Source organism: Falco cherrug, chromosome 6 (assembly GCF_023634085.1).
Source record: "Falco cherrug isolate bFalChe1 chromosome 6, bFalChe1.pri, whole genome shotgun sequence".
NCBI lineage: Eukaryota > Metazoa > Chordata > Aves > Falconiformes > Falconidae > Falco > Falco cherrug.
The window spans coordinates 38,349,158-38,371,838 of NC_073702.1; the positions used below are offsets into that span (position 1 = coordinate 38,349,158).

At 37.7% G+C, this 22,681-nt stretch overlaps 1 protein-coding gene across 29 annotated transcripts in view; it reads right to left on the reverse strand.

The window, feature by feature from the left end:
* The window catches only part of AFDN (afadin, adherens junction formation factor), a 131,727-nt gene that overhangs the window by 47,863 nt on the left and 61,183 nt on the right, over window positions 1-22,681 (reverse strand). For 18 of the 29 annotated variants that reach the window (XR_008732690.1, XM_055713135.1, XM_055713140.1 and 15 more), the window contains 9 exons: window positions 21,960-22,078; window positions 15,703-15,764; window positions 14,662-14,867; window positions 11,006-11,026; window positions 10,127-10,272; window positions 7,724-7,818; window positions 4,206-4,471; window positions 3,566-3,709; window positions 417-615 (listed from right to left, as the gene is read on the reverse strand). Coding sequence is in view for 28 of the 29 variants with exons in the window: in XM_055713135.1 (XP_055569110.1) it covers window positions 417-615; window positions 3,566-3,709; window positions 4,206-4,471; window positions 7,724-7,818; window positions 10,127-10,272; window positions 11,006-11,026; window positions 14,662-14,867; window positions 15,703-15,764; window positions 21,960-22,078 (1,258 nt within the window). In the remaining variant the exon portion in view is untranslated. The remainder of the gene's footprint in view (window positions 1-416; window positions 616-3,565; window positions 3,710-4,205; window positions 4,472-7,723; window positions 7,819-10,126; window positions 10,273-11,005; window positions 11,027-14,661; window positions 14,868-15,702; window positions 15,765-21,959; window positions 22,079-22,681) is intronic. The other 11 variants (XM_055713141.1, XM_055713142.1, XM_055713137.1 and 8 more) reach the window with 1 other exon arrangement.

Sequence of the window (22,681 nt, forward strand, 5' to 3'; positions counted from 1 at the left end):
AAAAAAGTGATTTCACTATTTAATTCACATTAGCCTTAAAAGTAAGTTGACTGCGAAATGGTTGAAGTATTAGAAAATTTGCATTTATTTAAATTTTTGTTGCTTTAGCACCATAATCCAAAAAAGGTCTGGAGGAAAGGCAAAACAAAGTTTCAGCAGGCACCAGTAACTCAGCACTGTTCATTTAGAACCTTGAAAGTGAATTAAATGGACAGGGAGAGAGGGTAATGATTGACAAATCCTGCATACTTTTATGGGTTGCAAAAGTAAACACTTGAAGAACAGTCTAAGAAGACTGAAACATACATAAAGAAAAAGAAAGTTGTTTACATTTAACTAAAATATATTTTGTATTCTGTATTCACTACACCAAAAAAAGATGATCATTGTAAAACAACAGAAGAACTAGAACAAACCTCTCTGGCAGAGTGGATCTAAAAATTCTTGTAAACCACTTGGAACATTTCTGACAACATCACAGGAATAGCCATCTTCTGGTAAAAGAAAAGGTAGCTGCAAGTCAGGATCCTCTTCCAGTTGGACTTCTCGGCCATCACTGCGAGCAAGTTCATCAGCGGTATTTTCTGCAACAGTTACTACATTCTCTATCAATTCCTACAGCAGGCAGAAAAAGATATTGTTACTATAAAGGCGTAATTTTCATTAAGGAAAAAACCCTAACATTAAGAAAATACTAAGACTGCAAGGAAACGGAATTTGGGAATCTATTAGATATAAAACTTCTTTGGCTCCACTATGTAGTCAGTACACTGCACTGTTTAATTTGATTAAATCCCATAGATTACATAGTTAGGGAATGTAACAGAAGCATTAATGTTTACTTCAATATTTTCAGAACTTGTGGTGCATGTTTTTACTTGATAAGAGAGCTGTATTTAAAAATATATAGCAGAGAACATGCATGTGCAGAGGTGGAATTACAGGCAGCTTTAAAATTTTGACACTTTGTTAAGTGTACATGTGCTTCTGTAAGATTAAATATATAGAAAGGAAACAGGTAACTTGTGTAAACCAGAATTTTCAGCTCCATCAGGACACATATACCCACGAAGGACCAACGGCATATACATTTCCCTAGCCTGGGAAATTTTATAGAACCAATTTAATTCTACATTTCCTGGGAGCTCAGGATGTGAAGCATCCCTTAAGATAGATATCTGGTTTTTAAGTAACATTGTAGAAGCACAGAACATGAGAGCAGGATTACTCAAGGTGCAGAAAGGAATGCTGAATTTTTACATTTGGTGCACAACTCTTCTGCTTAGTATCACAAAAAGTTGTAAAACCAGTGTACTTTTCACAATGTAGCTACTGTGGGTGCATGCAGCATATAGTAGCCTTCCTTCCACATTGAGAGGGATCTCTTAAGATTTCAGTAGGTTATCTGTTACTGGATTGTATGTACTGAGGAAAATCAATTCAAAAGTTCACAAAAATCAAATTCCTAACAACTCTGTAAAAACTAAAGGTCCAAGCAGCACTTTCTGTTTCTACACTCTTCTATTTATGGCAAATGACTCAAGAATGCCCAGTGCAAAGGCTCTTCTCTCTCCTCAAGCAGTTCCTCCATTTTTGTTACCTTATATGCCTTAGGCTGCCTAAGTTTTAGCATGAAAGCATTCAGTTAAGTGAAATAATAAAAATAAAAAAAGTTACATCTTTTTTAAAAGTTGCTTGTAAGTAATAATTCTCTGAGCACTCAGTCTCTTCCAAGTTGCATGCTCCGCCTTAGGAACCAAGAAATCGCCTTAGGTTTACCTCATCACTACGTTTGAATGAGCGATACTTAAAAGTATCTGCACCTCTAGTTAACCACCATTCTTTCTGGAAGTGCACTCACCCCAGAGATGTGTGATTTTGCTGGCATCAAGACAGAATTACTATAATCCATCTACCTGATGTTGCTATGAATATTACATATAGATCCATTTACTACAAGTATTTGCTTTACCAAAGATTCAGATGTGATTTCCAGCCTCTTTCTACAGCTTTTGCTTGGCTCCCAAGACCAGCTTAACAGTTCTGTCTTAATCTCACCTCAGCTACACTAATATGCAACTCAGAGTCTATAAGCCTGATGCAACAATTTTATTAGTGGAGCACAATGCAGAACACAGCTGAGACAAAACCATGTAAGTGTTCTCATCTGAATGTTCAGTTTCAGTAAACTCCCAGCGGAAAGTCAGATAAATCCAGTCCACCTTTAGAAGTGCTCTTCAAGAAGGGCCTTTTTACCACAAAAAGTGCTAATTTTTAAAAGAATTACAATGACACTAAAATATGTAAAAGCAAATACACTTGTATTCCTTTGAACAAATTCCAAACCTTTACATTTTTCAGATTTGGCAGCAATTAAGTCAGGGTTTGCATGTACAAGTCCTTCTCATAGCAAGAAGCAAAGTCGTCCCAAATACCACTGCACCACAACAGGACAAACTAGTCTTACTGCAACCCTCCCTCTGACACAAAGGCAGCCTGTCAAATCTAGCACTGTATTTCTTTGGAGATCTCTAAATAATAGTAGAAGTAATAATAATAATAATAATGGCAATGATAACAATAATAATAATAATAATAATACAGCTGTGGAATTCTACCTACATGTACAAACAGGGAATATAAGCTATGTTCTTCAGCAAGACTTTTTGGTTTGGTAGCCAATATATAAAAATATATCTAAGCTACAAGTCCTCCTAAACACATTTAAAATTATTGTGTCAGTACCTTTGATTTAATAAACAGATGTATCCAAAGTTATTAAAAAATAGACTTTGTAGACAATGTATTCAGTTATGTAGGTATTAGATTACCTTCACCTTTTAAGATTTTTTTGAGATCAGTCAACTATCAGGGTTTTCCTTAAGTGTTTCTTACAATTCTGCAAGGAACACAAAACCTCTTTCAACTTTTGCCAAGATGATTTTTCCCATGGATAAAACTCAGAATAGTCAGTTATGTCACAAATATCAAGATAGAAACCAGTTCCAAAAACAACATTGTATATTCTACGTATCAATCTATCCAAAGGACAATCTGTCCATTGCTTGTATAAAAGAATCCAATATTCATTCATTTTTCCACCCCACATGTAAAAAAGCTTAAGTGTTCCTGCTGCTTTCATTTGATTTCTATGATTTATCAATCTTTATTCCCTCTGGCTATACATAGAACCAGCTTCTGGGAGTGCTCTGCGCACCCCTCCTCTACTACCTTACTGGATTTCATCCACAACTGGTGTAAAGGTGCAGTGACACCCTTCTTGAGTATGCTCTACATGCAGCGTTACCTTACTTTCCAGCTCAGTGTAACAGAGATTTTTGGTAATACCCTGCTCAAGTTGCAGTGAAGTACACCCAAAGTTGGTGGCCAGAAGCAGGGTGATAGCACCAATACTTCTTAGTGTATAAAGAGCGGATTGCCCACACCGACTCTTCTCATAACAATTCCAAACAGTAAGATTGCTATTTCCAGCCAGTGTTTTTATTTTGAGTCTATATTTCTCAGGTATGTTAAAACAGTACAGTAGATGATAGAAGAAACTTACTGTTGGGATGAGTGGTTCATCTGGAGCACAGTGATAATTCTGCAGCAAAGCTTGTAGCTGCAGAGAATTCAGCTTAAAGCAAGTACTGTTAATATTTGGAACATCTGCATGTGAGTATTTGTCCATGGTAAGCAATGTGGTTGCCTGGAGGAGGAAAAAAAAAGTCATAGGAGACAAATCCAAACCAGAATGAAACCTTAAGCCTTGTTTCCAAGTCTTTCTTAGGTAAGAGATAGAAGATGACAAAGCAGGAAGCCAGATTTGTAACAGAAGCAACATAAATATCCCCAAAACAACCACTAACTATATCCCCTGTACGTATAAGACTAAATTAATAGTACATCTATCATAAATTAAGCATATCAATTTTTCAGCTACTCGCCTCTGTTCAGCGTAGTTATAGCTCAGTCTTATAAACACAGGTCAAACACACTGGCTAAAATCACAATTATTAATTCACTTGCAACTTCAATATTAATGATGTTGAAAACATCCTTCATGTCTTTGCATGCTACCTCAGTGTTGCAGGATTGAGTCACACAAACTACACTTGTCCTCACACTGTTCCACAGAATATACAAATATTCTCTTTGAATATACAATTACATGAGAAGTGTTAATCAGAAATACACACACTCACCTGCACTATTCTGCTCAGGTGGCAATCAGCAGCCAATTCTAAACCCTGTTTTTCTGCCCAGGCTTCAATGTGGCCCAACTGTTGACGAACAATAGCTCCCCAGTAATGTGAACATAACCCTGAATCTGGGGCCGTCACTAATCTGTTGAAGAGCCACATGTTGATAAAATGAAACAGCTGGGAGAAGAGCTGTATAGTCAGAGCAGCATTCACTCTACATCGTCGCAGCAGGGACATAGCTCCAGTCAATGTATGCAGCACATCATCTACGGAGATGAAACAAAATCACATTCACATACTGCAACATACAACTGGTTTAGGCCATAAAAAATAATAGAGAGGCACTCAAGTCAGGTTGGTGAATGCTAGGTGGAATCTACAGGTATTTACGTTATACAGACTTCCAGAAATAAATTTACTGCTATATGGTTTTCAAGATTGAGCAACGTTAAACTGAGAGCCGAAATATGCTTTTTAACTCCTGAAATCAAAATAAATTATTTTGGGGAAACATCTGGTATGCAAATAAATCACTGGTTATATCTCACATTAAATCACATCCTCATCACTTGAGTAGACTCATTTTTCTGTTTTTTTTTAATAAGAAGTTACAAGGTTTATAGTCTACTTTTTCAAATGCATATTGCAATTATTCCATAGTTCACTGCAGTTAAATATCAAGTTATACTCAAAAATTTCAGCAGAAACTATTTGCATTGCATGATGACTTAAAGAACTGCACAACATCTTCTGTTTACACATCAGCATTTAAAAACGTTATTCAAATTTCCTTTTGCCCACTAGTTCACTGCAATACTATGTAATAAGCAATCAGGACTTCCTGCAAGGTTCACCAAGAGCAAACATCTTATATGCTTCCTGGCGGAAGGTATTAATGCAAGTATAACACTTATCTCCAAGTCTTCTTTTAAGACAATACTTATATCTGAATTCTCTGTTGAAGACACCACCAAATTAACATCTTTAGAATTGAAACACAGGATTGTGCCTGAAAAAATAAGTCTATAAAACAGCTCAAAAATAACTAAAATAATGAATATCATCTGCCTTTATTCTAATATCAGTTTGCCACTTTTTCAGGGCTCGTGTCCCAGAAAGTACCTTCTCAAAGTGCAGGGCACTGAAAACATAACAGTACATCTTTATATTCTTCATTCAATGTTCAACACAGGAAAAAAGCAAGCACAGAAGGCTTAATAACCAAAAGGGCAGGAAGCATATATGAATTCTGTATAAATACTCTTTGTAGCTGAACAGAATGACCATATTTAATAGCTCTGCAGATCATCTTTACTCCAATTATTCAGAACGTCACTATTTTCTTAACTCTTCCTAACCTTTTATCCCTGGTTAATCCCTTCAAACTTGAATATTTTTCCATTTTCTTTCATCATCAAGCTACATAACATAGGAGGCTCTCACACTTTCCCCATGAAAAGCACAAAGGGGGTTCCTGTCTCAGGGGCCTGTGCGTGAATGTGTTCAGCACGGAAAACAACAAGAGGCATGAGAAGGCTGAGCACAGTCCCTGAGCTGGGATTACAGCCACAGCGGGACAGCACACAAGACCAGAGCGCTCTCATGGGCAGAACAGCCCAGGAAGGCTGGCATTGCTGTGGCACTGGTGAAGCTGGACCCCAAATACCACGTTCAGGTTTGGGCCCCTCACTACAAGGCAGACACTGAGGTGCTGGAGTATGTCCAGAGATGGGCAACAAAACTGGTGAGGGGTCTGGAGCACAGGTCTTGTGAGCAGCAGCTCAGGGAACTGGGGTTTTTAGTCCAGAGAAAAGGTTGAAGGAAGACCTTATTGCTCCCTACAGCTACCTGAAAGGAGCATGTAACAAGGCAGGTGTCGAGAGGAAATGGCCTCAAGATGCACCAGGGGAGGTTTAGATTGCATATTAGGAAAAATTTCTCCACTGAAAGGGTGGTCAAGCATTGGAACAGGCTGCCCAGGGATGTGGTGGAATCACCTTCCCTGGAGACGTTTAGAAAACATTTAGATGTGGCATTTTGGGACATAGTTTAGTGGCGGACGTGGCAGTCCTGGGTTAATGATTGGACTTGATGATCTTGAAGTTTCCAACCTAAATCATTCTATGATTCCATATTTAAAGTATCATGGCAGGGATCCTTGGCAGGAATCTACACAGCCAGCCAGTTTATCTTTAGTACCTGGGAGGTACTTCATCAGATTCTTCCAGGGCATCTTTATAGTGAAAGTGCTGAGATAAGGACTGGATAAGCAGATGATAATGTAGGCAGAGAACTGGCTGGACTACTGCACTTGGTGGACTTGTGGATACAAAGCCCAGCTGGCAGTCAGTGGCTTCCCTCACGGACTGAGGCTGGAGCTGATACTGTTTAATGATTTTATTAATGATCTGAGCGACTGGATGGAGCGTGTTCTCAGCAAATTCACAGATGATACCAAGCAGAGGAAATACTGATACTCTGAAGGGCAGCGGTATTTTCCAGAAGGGCCTCAGTAGGCTGGAGAAACGGGCTGACAGGGACTTTACGAAGTTCAAAGGCAAGTGCCAAGTCCTGCATCTGGGAAGCAATAAGCCTATGCAACAGTATAGGCTAGGTGCCATCTGGCTAGAAAGCAGCCCTGCCAAAAATGATGTAGAGATCCTGGTAAAGATCAAGTTGAATATGATTAAGCAGCACGTCCTTCACTGAAAGGTAGCTAGAGGCATACTAAGCTGTTAAGTTAGCAGCAGTGCAGCTAGCGCAAGGGAGGGAAGCAATCCTTCCTATGCATTCAGCATTTGTGAGACTGCATCTGGAGCACAACATCCAGTCTTAGACTCCCCAGCACAAGGAGGATACTGATTTAACCAAGATAATTCAGTAGAGAGACACCAGGATGATTAGGGGGCTGGAGAAAAAGGGTATAAAAGACGAACAGAGAAGTGGATTTGGTTCATCCTGGGGAAAGGGAAGGCTAATGGCACAGCTTATTGCTGTCTTCATCTACTTAATGGGACAGTTCCCATCTCAAAGAGTTTTGAGAGGGTTTCCCTCTCAAAGGTGCACAGCGATAACACAGAACAACAGACAAAACAACACAAAAATTGCAGTATGGGAAATTCCAATTAGATACAGAAAAAGTATTTTCACCATGAGGGTAGTCAGTGTTGGAACAGGTTACTCTCAGGTGTTGTGGCATCTCCATCTGTCACTGGAGATCATTAATTCAACTCGAAAATACTCTGAACCACCTGGTTCAGTTGCACCTGCCTTGAGTAAGACACTGGATTAGATAACATCCAGAGGGTCCCCTCCAAACTAAGTTATTATATGATTTTTAAATCCAATACAGATCATTTGAATGTCACTACTGTCCTTTCTTATCATGTGTACAAAACGATCCTAACAATTCTCAGGGATTAGGGCAACTTGCAAAAGTCGTATCACTGTTAAGAAAAATTCTACTTATTACTAATTGCATGGTTTAGAAGACACAAGAAAAGATCAAGCAGTCTAACCTATTTTAGGCCTCTGAGGATTATTTTCCTCTGGATCATCAAGGAATGCCGGCATGTAGTTATTAAGCTCTGATTGCAGACAATGAACCAGGTACCTGGAGAGTTGGGGGGGGGGGGGGGGGGGGGGGGGAGGAGGGGAGAGAGAACATCAACAACAAAAAAATTGTAAAACCCTGTATGTGTTCATTATGAATGCTTCTAAAGACAACAGATTACAAACTACAAGATTCCTGAAATTACAGTGTTATGTACGTGACTATAGGGAACTAAATACTTTTTAAATGGCCAGAGAGATCAGTTCTGCCACACCTGTCCGAGATGTTGGAAAAAGAATTAGGTTGTCAGGGAACAAACAGCCACTTAAATGCAGTATCGCTACCATACTTGTAAGTGAAGGTCATATGCTTATGCTACATAAAGAGCTGCCGTCAGGCCAAACTCTGGTTCTGTAAGATTGCAAAAACTATTTTTCCAAAATGAAATACAGTTTTCCCTGTTTTAAAGTGTACCAACAGTATACTAAAAAACCAAAAGTTTCCCTGTTCTGAGCCAATGCACAAGAACCTGAAGTGGCTTTAGTGTTTTGCGTAAACAACTTTTTGATTCTTGTATTTCTCTTACCTTTAACAGCAGTGAAATTAAAAGCTTGGCTTAGTATTATTTCTCTTCTAGTAATAAAACATTTTCTTTAACACTTTTTCATTATTCATTTATACATTTTCTCTTAAGAACTGAAACTAAAAAGTAATCAAATTGTAATCACATATATAAAGGATAATATTTCATGGCTTTCTACAACTCCCCTTTCTCTTTCACTGGTGACGTTTTTAATGAAATACCCTCAATTGCTACAAACAAAAGCCACCATGATTTCAACCAATGCTGGTATATACCAGTTGTTACAATCAAGTAATATTTTCACAGATTTATTTTCAGGCTTCTGTTTTGTGCTTTTTTATTTGCCTTCTGAATACATATTCCACAGTTCTCCAAAAGTTTAATACATCCATTTGCAATCTGTCACCCTACAGTGCACTTAGGGGAGAATTCACGCAGCTAAAATTCAGAAATACCCTCTTGTATCCAGTCTGCTCATCACATACAGGGAAAAAAACCCAGTGCCATTCCCTTCTAGCCACAGCCATATTCTGTCTTTAATGACTATCTAGCAAATGGAAGTAGAGAAGTGTTTTCAAGACCCTAATCCAAAACACTGACCTGCATCAAAAAGGCATAGCTTCAGTAATTCAGAGGTGGTATAAAAATTGAGAGACCTGGTCAAAATAGCTACTTACTATACCCTATTTGCCCGTAATTCACCAACAGGAAAAAAGAAACTAAAAATCTGCAGGAGTACAAACAAAGTGGTTTGGTGCATGTCTGATAACTTCCAAAAGTTCAGAAAGCAATGATAAGGTTTCACGTACCACATGATGCTCTTTAGAGCAATACAGTCCCCCTTAAAGCTAAACAGCTAAACCATGGTTAGGTCTCCCAATCCTGTCATGCTACAGAAAAATGAAAGATTACGTTCTGTGCTGTTACAGAAGTATGAAAAGACTGTATTTAAAACAGACATCCTACATGTGGGGGAAGGCTGGGTATAGGTCACATAAGGTGAACTGGGACTTCTCTACATGTTAGTTCCAGAGACACAAGTTTGCTGAGAAATACTTGTTCAATAGTGACTTAGTGGGGAAAAAATCCATCTAAATACGAACGAAAATTTAGCCCTTCTTGATGATTAGTGCTCTGCTCACTCAATATTGTCATCTTTGTTCAAGGACCCTCTCCTCAGAGGACTTCCCTTCTCACTGGACACTTCATTGTATTTTTCTTTTAATCAGTACTGTAATTGCCTGAGCTGACAAGCATAGGTTGGTTTTATCCCAAGCTAATACCCTATCTTTATGTTTTTATGGAAAAACTGTGCAAAAAACCACTATGCAAATTGCTATTTATGCAAATTATCAAAGTAGATAACTAGAAGTCCTCAAAGAGAGCAAGGTTCATTACAGACCCATAAATATTTAAGCCTATGTATTTATATATTAACAGCAAATATAACATTTCCCCACATCTCCATAAAAAACTTAAATTAAGAGAAAGCAATCAACACAAACTAAACTTAAGTAACATTTCCCTCTAATTTTCATTGGCAGCCCCAAATATCACCAAGAACAGCTAACAGATGAAACTCCTTGAATAGCCCAGCGATCCATATTCATAAATCCAAGTTTCTAAAAAAGTGAGTCTAACCTCTCTAGTAAGTCATCCTCTCAGATATTTAACAATACACAAAAGACATTATTGCTATACCTAAAATTTGGCAAAAATGTGAAGTTATTCTAAAAACCACAGAAACAGAGTATGTTAAGTGAAACAGAAGTTTGATAGCCTTACTTGAATGCCATTTGAACCAAGTGTGCCAAAACATCTTGTGCATCCACAGTAATTCGGCTAAGATCTCTGTCTTGCTTTATGAAATTCAGTAACTCAGATGCATTTGCCATCCAAAAGGCAAGGGCTCCAGCAATATTTTTCTGTTTCTGTAAGTAGAAAGAAGCAAGAAATAATACAGGGAAAGAGTTTCTGATAAAGCATGGCAGCTTAAAAAGGCTCCAAAAGATAGACCAGTACCTTTTCCCATTTCACCAAACATATCTCAGATACCAGATATTTGCAAAATGTTTGTATGTAACATTGCAATTACTGTAACTGTTAAGTTCAATTTTAACACGTTCACTGAACATACAAAATTCTGTTAAATTGCCATATCAATAAAGTCATGGCATAAGCATCTAGTTATATAGTGCTAAGAGCTTAGTGAAATGCAGTATCTGGTAATCTGTGCACTTTTAAGTGCATATTCACTACTGCCCACTGCCACTCTGATACTGTGCTCACTGGCTTTGATACCAGGTGATTCAGTATCAAGTACTGATCTATCTCACCATCTCCCGACCACAAATGCCAGGCCAGGCAACCTCAGATGAAATCCAAAGAATAGGAACCACAAACAACAACAAAAGAAAATAAAGGGAAGAAAAAGAACTTCGGTCATTTCATATCCACATTGAAGTGCGTTAAGCAGAAATTATGGAATGCCGTAAAAGTTGCAAAGTCAAAAAAGGATTTTAGTACTGCATGTTCCAGTTGCTGAATGAGTGTTATGAACTGTTCAAGTCCAGCTGTTTGAGTATTGTATTTTGATATGGAAGCAGCATGAGAAACTGAGCTAAGCCAACATAGCTAGGATCAGTTCCCAGCAATATATCCTACCTGATCAACCTGGTCTACCTCCTGGAGAAAAACGGACGAAGGAAATCAAACAGAAGAAAGAAACTTGTGAACAATCATGATAGCTTTAGAAATCAAACACTACATATGAAGGTACAACACTTATGTTCACAGTTAATACACAGATGCATTAATCAGTAGCTGCGATGCAACTGAGCCCCTTTTAAAAAACTGAATTATTTTAACTAGACTAGTAGCACGACAGCTAAGAACTGAAGTGACCACGTCACAATTAATTCAGGGAATGCCCTGTACTAATTGACATCCCAGACTAGCTTGTTATTCCATGCTCAGTGCACCACAGAAACCCCGCAGAATTTTTTGCAGGCAACGGGGTAACTAGCTGTTCAAGTAACAGATCCAGGGAGCTATTAGCCCACACTGCTGCAATGAAGACAATGTACAAACACACACAGAGGGGGACAGAAAATCCCCAGCAGAAAAAAACCAAACCCAAACAAACAAACCAAACAAAAAAAACACGAAACACCTAGGACAGATTTAATACATGGTTTTTCAATTAAAGAACAAAAAGACTGTTTTAAACAACAGAAAAGAATCAAATGAAATACCATGCTAAGCTTAAATGCTGGCACATATAAGCTACACTGAGTTAAGCAAACAAAAAAAAAAAAACCAAACCACCAAGTATGTTTGTCTCATTATTTAAAACTGAGCTCTTACAATACAGTGAGCTTAGATGCAAAATTTTGAGGTGTCATTTGCTGTTACTATTGCAATTTTAGTTCAAGCTCAAAAAACCTAATTGCCACTGCTTTCTTTTTTCTTCCCCCTTTCCAACCAAGGCACTCTGAACTGACTGAAGATGTGCGGGCACAGACCAAAAGGGGATGCTCCTTCTACAAACAAATGCTAAAATCTGCAGAGGATCAGAAATGTCACAGAATGATTTGAAGAAAAAAAAAATTTACAAAAAATTGGTTTTTCTGTAAGAATTAAGTTTCTATTCTTAGATTTATTGAAAGCACTAAGCCTTCTCACAGATCTCTCCAATTTTATCCCTACCTCATATGAAGTCTTCTATATTTGCATACACTAATGCAAAGACTACAGAAAGCCACAGATTTAATTTATTAGCAAGTACTTCTGGAGTAACTCCAGAAAGCTATCAAGTCTCCTAAACAGGCAAAATTAGGATTTACACAATTTACGCTACTCCCACATTACAGCACAAGAATTTGTGCACCTTCCCTCTACTTCTCTTTTGGGTACCTCTCTCCCCTTCCCTCCCATCTATCTTCTCTTTCACGCCCCTCAGATCCCTCCCAGTGCAGGCATGTTTTGAGACATTAAAAAAAGCCACCTGATACAGCAGCTTATTACATGGTAATTTAACTGTGACAGCCATCAATATAACCACTCATTCTACAGCTTAGACAAAGTAATTTGGCAAAGCCTAGGTAGTACTACTATTCATATTCCACTCAGACAGGTCCAAGCTAATGACATTTTCCTGATCAAGCTTTATCATCAATGCATTTCTTTGTCTCCAGCCCATTAACCTTCAAACTCACTTAAGTTCTACTTTTCATCACATATGTAATCTTCCCCCTTTCCTACACCTTCTTCAGCGTATTTGCAAGAACCTCCTCTCAATTTTCTTCAGCTTCCAACTCTCTTCAGTTTATTTCTTGCAACTAGATAAGTCTTTCACAAACCACAAATGCAGCTACCACTTCTTTCTTGACGTTTTCCTTAAATTTCAGGTTGGAGATTATGTTGTAACTACAGAGTTGCAAGGCTGTAGAAACAGCCTTTCACAAAGGACAGCCCAGACAAATACTCGGTTTTAAACAGTTTTGTGATACTATTAAGCAGGATTATTAAAAATACACTTGCTTGCAACAACCACAAGGCTGGACTTAATTTGGGAAGCCCTCCTCAGTGATGTAAATGAATGCTTTCACAGGATAATCTATTTTCTATTTGTTTTCAAATCAAACTGATGTTGGAGCCCACCTTTCTAGTATCTTCTAGCAGCTACATGGCCATCCATTTTAGTTCAACACAAAGACTGCAAAACTTCATCTTTACCTTCTCACTGTACACATCCCTGTCACCCCATGTCTTTTTGGGGTCACTGTTACTAGTTTACATTGGTTATACACACCAAGTGACTTCCTTTGATTCAGCCCTGTAACTTCCAGATTATATTTGAAGCCTACCCTTTCACTGCTTACTTTCCATTCTCCTGATTAAATTGCTTACATTCAGGCTCTTTGTATTTCATGTTCTCCACTACTGCTACAGTCTCACCTCTCACCATAACAAGTTCCCTCTTCTACAGCCAGATTTTATTTTTAATAGCAGAACCTGAATATTTAACTTTTGATACCATTTCAGTTTTATCAAATATCCATTTACCACGGCATCAAGACTCAATGTACTAGTTCTTCACTTAAGATTCAAACCACCTTTTACCCTTTCATCAGCTTCAGAATGTACATGAAAGACTCATCTTTGTTTTCTTACTGTAAAGTATCTTCAACACTGGCATTTTCTCCCATTCTTTCTTGTGAAAGGTGGGAGCCTGTTGTGACTATTCACAGAGCTGTCCATTTGTAACATTCTCCCTGCTGAAAACTCCATTAGATCTCTTCAAAACCTGAACAAAAGCTGAACAGCTTTTTGTTTGCTGTGGCTTTCACGCTACTCACTTGTTTATTTTCCTTTTCTCCCTTAATCAACCCGTTGTGCAACACTTTCATCATCAATTCCCTAAAGCAGGACTAAAGCGCTACGCTTGGGCAGTACTTAGCACAGGCAGGTTACTAGCCTGTATGGAGCAAGTATGACAGTACTTTTTGCAACAAATATATCTGTTTTAATCAGTACAGAAATAAATTCCAATTTTTCCTCTGAGAAAAACCTGCAGACAAAGAAGTTACCATAACTGACTTAGTGAGGATACCCGAACTAGCACTCCTTATTCAGGGAGTGACTGTTACATTTTAACAAGCTACATAATTCAACCTGTAGTTCAATTTCAGACAACCCATTGGATCTTACTCTGCATTCCTACACAAAACAGAACTCTTCCTGTGCTTCTGTAGAAGTCTTGCACATGTAACAGCATCAGATTACATATAAAATGTTGGAACATTTGAGAACTTTTATTTCTCTTTATAAAGCAATTGTGTCAGTTTCGCTCAAAAAGTCCAGTTTTATTACCATTTTTCTGGTTACAGAAGTTGTAAAAGTAACAGGATCAAAATTAAGAAGTCACATTCTTTTTATTATGTTCACTTCAGGCATCAATCAGCACGAACAACTGCTACCCATAACAATGTTCTTTAATAAGCACATCCAACTTGTTTTACAAGGGCTCGCAGCCAGAAATGCTTGCAAAGATCTTACCTTCTAGAGAACAGAAGAGTAACTTCTTGTCAGAAAAGACATCTTCAAAGCAACAGCCCCTCCCTAACTTCCCTCATTGCTCAGGACAGAGTTTCTTACCACTGACATCACTCAGTGACACAAAAGCAAACCAATACATGCATTGGTCTGACACATAACAGTAGTTGGCTAAACACTGAAAAAACCAAGACTAAGAAGGTCACTAGATAATCTACAACATGTACTTAATTCCCTTAACATGTGTTTGCAGAGAAACTCACCTGTATCACTCCTTCCATCATGTTCACCATCTTGTTGACTATGGCAATGACTTTGTGAGTACGCTCAGCAGGAGTGATGTCAGGTCTGTACTGGCTTGACAATACATACCGACATGTCATATACAAAACATACGTAGGTGACAGCTTAAAATGAACTGTTGAGCTATTTGTGTAATTTATAATGGCAGATAAGAAGGCATCTTCAGCTGTAGAGAAAGAGGAAAAAAAATCAACATGTCATAAAGCCAAAGACAGAAAGAAAATTAAATAAAACAATTTCATAACTTGGGTCACAGAGGATTTCCTTTTGGAGGAAGAGCAACTTTGGAGAGGAATTTGAACTCTAAATTGTCTATTATGTACTACAGTTACTTAGGCACACTAACAACACACTTGTATATAAAGCTAGAAAATTTGATCATCGGGAAACATTTCTGTACTACTTCTTGTCTCTTTGCTGAAAATTTGCATCTTCAAGGGAACAGGAAAATTCAAGATTTCTCTTGTCCATTCTACTCCTACAAAGCTCCCTTGCTACAGGGAATTCTATACTAATAAAAAACTGTTATGGCTTGTTCACAAATCTACTTAGTTTCAAATATTTGAAGTCTGGATAATCAATCTCTGGTATGACATTTTTCTACAAGATCTGAGACCTTAAAAACTTGGGGACCAAAATAACAAAAAAATTAAATTCTAAAGTCAGATTTTATATAAAATGCATTTTGACCAAGATGCAATCTATTATCCAAGGCATGGAGAACTGTATAGAAGAAAATTAATTCAACGTACTGTTGAGGAGGTGGGATTAACAATTTTTTCACAGTTAAATTTGAGTATCTGAAGATAAAGAGTTGAAATGCAATTAGAATTAGATATGCATACTCAAAGTGTCTGTTCACCCTCACCAACAAAATAAATTCTTACTTCATTAGCTATCATCCGTCCAGTCATTATTCTCTCCAATGTTTACTTAAGTTTTCAAATTGACTGAAATATTACAGCCAACAGGTTAGTATTAGAACTTCACAATTTACTCACAGCTTTCCCTGAATTCAATACTGGCAGGTAGTATCAGTTCTGGTCCATGGGTATCCTGAGGTCTAAAGAAAGAAGACAAAAACTGAAACAAGCACTCCACATTGGTGATATGAATTCCACTGTAAAATAACAGATTTCTCCAATACGCTGGTTCCAAATGCTGATCCAACATCCTTCCCCAAAATAATCCTCTTTTTACCTTTCCTCTAGATTCATTCAAGCTATATTTGCCTGCAACACAAAAGATCAAAACACAGACTTGAACTGTGGAGTCTTGTGAAGCCTTTGATATTAATGAACATCCTCTTCTGCACTGTATGGCAGACTGATAGGATCAGTTTGCCATCTGTCACTGACAGGATTCAAATAACAAATTACCCATGGACACATGAAAGAAAGCGAATGAAGCTTCACTTAAAAGACCAGCTCAGTTACAACATACTATCTTTAATGCCCTCAAAACTGATGAGAACTTGGTCAAGTTATTTGTCCTTTCTTCTGGTAAGGAGGAAAAGGAGGTAAAATTTAGACCCTACTCTCATCTGGCTGTTGCTATGCTACGTTAAGAAACAGCAGCCATCCCATGAGCCCCAGAACCATCTCCTCACTTAAAACTGATTGCAGCACTCTTTCTTATCAGTACCTATCAGAGAACCCACAGAGGAGAAAAACTAACAGAAAATTGACTTTTCTGTTGTCTACAAAAGGTTAAGCAAGTATTTTATTCCTCCCTTAAGCAAAAGCATTAACTGAGCTGTTCTCTGTATTAGGCACCTATTTTTAGGAAATATGTAAAAGCTTAACATCTGCAGGCAATAGCCATTTTTAACCACATGTAACATAATAGGTAGCTTTCTACTCTCCCCAGCAACTCTGATAAAGAAAGGAATGTAATATGATTATATAAGCCTCATTCTTCTGAGAATTATTAGTTACGCCACTAAGCAGAGACAGGATGCTGAAGGCCTTTATTCAGCTATCTCCTATAGTAAAAGTCCACAAGATAACTTCGAAGGCTAATGTCAAAACCCCAAAATTATATTTTAGCATATTCAATCATACCTTTGGGTTTTGGTGGCAGCTTTTTTTGTTTTTTAAACTTGTAAAAACTTAAACCAACAGGGAACTCAGGTATGCCATCAAGATAATGCTTTCTTATAAAACATGCTCAGCAAGACAAAGTTCCGGGGAGCTGAAAGTTAAGGTACAGCAGGCACAACAGAACAATATGTACACAAATTTCTGCCAGTTCAGTTATATTTCTAATATGACAGCATGCTCTCTTTATTAGCAGCACTCAGCTGGTGTGTAAACTGCAGCGTTTCCTCTGATTTTATCACCACAAATGTAAGATGAACTGATTTCTCACTACCTCCACACTGTCAAAAGTGCATCGTCTTCACTGAGAACTTAATTACTTCCGTAGAAGAATAATACCCACGTAGCGTTACCAAAATAGAACTACAGTGACAACTCCAGAGAAATTATTAATCTGTTATTATAGGAATGGTAATAAGACAAAGAAATACTTCAACTGGCTGGTAAACCAATGACAGATTCCAGCTGATGATTTATTTCCTTTTCTTTAGAACAAAAAGATAGCGATCCCTTTCAGCACAAAAGGACAGGATTTTTAGTCTTCCCTCCAATAGCAAAGAAAGCAGCGTGAGAGATAAGAACTGATATGAATTAGTGCAAGACTGCTTAGAGAATTTTGGAAATCAGTTTTAAAAGAGAAATTAATATGAAGTAGGAAGAGGAAAGACTTTTAAAAATGTTGATTTAGTTTTACCTGTAAATTAGTTCTCTAGGAAAAAATGCACTAAAGTCAATTATTTTAGCTACCTTAATATGAGCGTCCTCCACCTAATGTACCATTTTCTGCTTTCCCTAAGAACACACGAAAGAAAAACTGTCTAATTAAGCTCTGCAAATTGGAAATGTAGTTTGAAATATGTATCTGTGCTTCTGATATGATAGCAGCTACCCAACCTGCTTTGTTACTAGATATATTTTAAGTATATATTGTCTTAGTGCTATTGCTTTTATAGAAAAATCCTCTCTGTGGTGATTAAATTCTCTGAGCTAAACCAGTCTAAAAGTCTAGTTAGGGTATGTCTAGCAAGGACATAAAATATTAAATAGTGTCAGGTAATATTACGCTTTAAAATTGCATTACAAACAGTAACACATTCTCCAGATACTTCTGTATTCTCCTAGATTAATTGCCTGTAACAAACTACATAAAATAAAACATCCTCTGTCCTTGTGTGGTTGTTTTAGCCAGCATCCTAGCTACATATGAATTTTATAAGGCATGTTAAAAATTAGCAATCAGGTGAGTGTCTGCATTCCATTAACATCACTTCCATATTATTATTCTCATTTCCAACCTAACACATTTTTAAGAACTCCTGAAGGGTATCCAAGACAAAAAACAATCTTTTTTTATTTTTTTATTATATGCTTTCTCATGCTAATTGAAGTCAGTTACCTAATGAGGATGTATAACCATAATTCTTAACTAAATAGTCATCATCTTTAGTTTCACAGAATCACATTTCAATCAGAACAACCGTACCCTACAAGTTTGAACTCTGAGAGCATGACTCCATTATTTTTTCTAGAGACTAGAGATGAAGAAATAAGACGGCCACATTCTAATCTTTGCTCTTCAACCCATTCAGTGAGTGGCTGGATGAAAGACTTATTTGCCTTATTATTCACCTTTGAACTGCAGTGATGAACACACACAAAAAGAAAAGACAAGGACACTTAGTATATAGGTGGACTACTTGTACAGTAACAAGAACCTGAAACTGTGAAGATTTTTTGGGTTTTGAAGCAAACATTGCAGTTACTTCACTCCATGATTACTGTCCTTAAAGTTCACAAAATGAGACCAGAGAATCACAGAGAAAGGCTAACTAAAGATTTACAAAATATATCCACAAAGGGGAAGAAAATTCAGTTTACTTAAGCAACTCATTGCCTGGCATTTCCCAGTTTGACAGCCTGACTCTGCTAATATAGCCGAGAAAGACTATGTGATAGAGATGCAGTATTTAGATAAACTCTCAATGTAATTACACAATGTGTACTACACACATATAAGGTATATACACAAATGAAATATCAATGTCAACACTGGTGATACAAAAAGATCTCTTCAGTTGTAGCTATCACAAATCTAAGTGCAATTTGAATGCCTCTCTAAAAACATTTTCTGCACACAGCTACCAAGGTGAAAAAACCCCCTGTGTATAGTAACAGACTAGCACGCTTATTCTCTTCAGAAGGAATTTTAAAAGTTTAAAAAACAAAGTAAAGGTAAGCTGCAGCTCACAGATAGCTCTGTAGTTTTGAAACATACAACTATAGCACAAGATAATCCTCTTTACAACAAGTACTCCTGCTGAAAGGCAGAAATACAGAAATTTAATGATCTTCATACACATACAAATGTACAGCTAGAACTCAAGAAATATTAACAGTAAAAGCCTGAAAAATTTCTGACAGGCTATAAAAGGTTCACAAAGAGGTTTTGTTCTCTTTTGTAAGAGGAAAGTTACAGTTAAAACACTAGCAATTCAACAAGGAGGAGTTAAATCTTCAGAAAGTTTCCAGTTCTGAAAGAGACATTCAGGATGCCCAGGCACCCTAACAAAAGAATGCAGAGTAGAATCAAGTTGTATTCTACTATAACTTCACTGAAAGCATTTAAGACACCCCTGCTACAAAACACTAAAACATCAGGAATTCAGTTCAGGTGGAAGCACAGTTTTCTGCCCCTTTTTATTCTTTTTTCTACCGCTCACATCTCTGAACTCTGTTTTCTGTCTAGTGAATAATAAATCTACCTGAAGGTACTAGAAGCTTTACAACTTGAAACCCTGCATTACATGTACCTTATCTTTCATCCATTTATCATAGCAGTTCATCTAGATTTAAAAGCTGATTTATGTAGACAGCAATACAATCTTGTATTTTTTCTTAAGATTTGAAAAAAATTGTTTTCGCAGAATCACAGAATTGCCAAAATGTGAAAGGCCCTCTGGAGCTCATCTGGTCCAACTTCCCTGCTCAAAACAGGGTCAGTTAGAGAAGGTTGTTCATGACCTTGTCCAGTCAGGTTTTGAGAATCTTCAAGGATGGAGACTCCACATCCTCTCTGGGCAACCTGATTCAGTGTTCACTCACTTTCACAACAAGTAAGTTCCTCCAACTGGGTATTTACACACATTGATAAGATCTGTCCTGCGCACTCTCTTATCAAAGCTATGTAATTCCAACTCTAGGTACCCAGTCATTCTTTTCATAAACATGTTCTTTTTGTCAAAGCTGACCAAGACATTGGATTCCAGAGAAGAAACAATTGCACAGAAGCCTAAGTTGAAAGGGACCTCTAGAGATCATGTGCTCCAACCTTCTGTTGAAAGGAGAACTTTATCCAGGGTTATCCAGAGCCTTGTCAAGCAGAACCTTGGCAATTTCCAGTGAGGGAGATTCTACCAGTTCTCTGGACAAGGTACCACAACGTTAATTTGGTCTCACAGTGACTATTCTTCCCCTCTGCTCCCTACAGCTGGGCAATTTTCCCCCTAAGCAACTTGTGCTCATTGCCACCCATCAACCAGCATCCTTGTGATGACAATGCCTCCATCTTCTCTATAACTACCCTTTTAGGTAGTAGAAGATTGTGATTAGATCCACCTTGAGACCACCTCCTCTCTAAACTGAAAAAAAACCCACAATCCCTTCAACCTTTCTTCACACATCTTGGTGGAGATGTCCCTTCACATCACAGGACTGTTGCCAGTTTTTCCAATCTCTCTCTTGAATTGGGGGCACCAAAACTGGACACAGTATTCCAAGTGTGGCCTAACGAATGCCAAGTAAAGTGGGATGATCACATCCCTTGATCTGTTGGCTGTGTTCTTGCTGATGCAGCCCAGGACATAGTTTGCCTTCACTGCTGCAACAATACACTGCTGACTCAAGTTTAGCTTGCTGTATACCAGGACCCCAGGTTCTTTGTAGCTCTGTTGAAACGTAAACAGACTTCAGCCTACACTGCTCTTGGCATTTTCTGTCTCATGTTCAGGCCTTCACATTTACTTTTGTTAAACTTCATGAAATTCTTGTTGCATAGGTCTGTTTTAACAGTAGCTCTTCTTTGTGGCTTATTTGCTGTCCTCCAGGTTTGGCATTACCCACAAACTTGGCGACAATGCATTCAATCCCATCACCCAGATGGTCTATACAGTTACTGAGTAGCATCAGATCCCGTATTGACCTTCAGAAACTCAATGCACAACCAGCTGCCAAGTTAAGCTTTGAGCCATTAATCATCACGCTTTCAACCTGCCAGTTCAGCCAGTTTTCCACCCATCTTGTGGTCCACTGATCTAGACCATATCTTATCAACAAGGATGTTCTGGGAAATTGTGACAGTGCCTTGCAAGAATAAGGTAGATGATACTATGCTCAGAGCTCTCCCCTCATTAATTATGCAAGTGATTTCATCATGGAAGCCAGTCAGGTTGGTCAAGTATGATTTATTCTTAGTAAATTAATGCTGTCTTTTCTTAACAACCTTTGTGTGCCTTGCGATAGCTTCTACAAGGACATGTTCTACTGTTTTCCCAGGGCCTGAATTAAACCTGATGAGGCTATGAGCAAAATGGGATAGCATTTATCTACCTAATAACAGCCACTGTATCATAAAAGCAAAACATCAAGACTAGATGTTACACATATTTATGAAGTACATAACTTTACAAGACAAACATTCAGAGGTAGCTAAAATTCTTGCTCACAAGACTTGCCAACAACATTACTGTAGAAATAGGAATGAACTGGTTATGTCCCTCTCTAGAGCAAATCACATTGCCTTGCCACTGACAAATGAAAATTTCAAATAATTGTACTTTTGTTATTAAAGGCATTTCATATGACATGCCTAACCACAAATCAACAATACTGTGACATAACAAGCAGCTTGGCTTTACAAAAGAGAGAACTACAAGTAACAGAATATTGAAGCAAAGTAATAATTTATTATTTTTTTAATATTCTGAGGGGGTTTGCTTTGATTCTTAATCCTGGGTTTTATTTGGAATGAGATCTCAATAGAAATATCCTTTTCCATAGGGAAAGTCAGGTAGTTTAAAATATTCTAACACACTGCTTGATTTATCAGGAAAACATATCCAGTTTTTTCCATTATGAGAACTAATGGAAAACACATTTCCTACCTGCTTTCCTGTCTGCGGTAATCTTGCTGCTGTTCTATTCTAATCATCGGCTTCACCATTCCTCGTTCAGCTGTGCTGGATGCTGATGATGTCCTGTCACCATCAAGCCTGCTGGTGCTCTAATTCAAAACAGCAGGACAGGTGCTTAGCATGCAAACATTGGATTAGTCAGTATTTGTGCCTGGCACTATTAAAATGAAGCGTCAATCTGAGGCTTGAAAAGAGATGGAAAAACAGAAAAGAGTACAGCACAGAATCCAGCAGCTCAGCAGGTGTTTTCACCACAAAGACGCATCAAAGAGCACACTTGCAATTCAGCAGATGACAATGGCCAGCTACTTGTTAATGCCTTGCAAGAACATATAATGAAAATTTCAAATGTCCTTCTGTAGGAGTTGCGCAGTTACTCTTAACATATACTCTTAAGAATAACTATGAGTTATTCTTACACAATAAGAATGAATTGTTAAAGAAAACTTTAGCTAAGAGACAAAGTTAAACATGCTAACAGATTTGAAACTGGCTATGCTCCCCTACATTACTGATCCATGCTGTAATTTATCTGTTCTTAAGGAAAGTCTGATCTGCTAGACAGCACAGAATTTTCTAAGACGTTGCAATTCAAACTACTCATTTTTTTTTTTTTTTACGTGCAGTTTCATCTGTTTTCTTTCAGTGTCACAAGCTCCTTAATAGGAAGCTTTTAATTTATGATTTCAAAT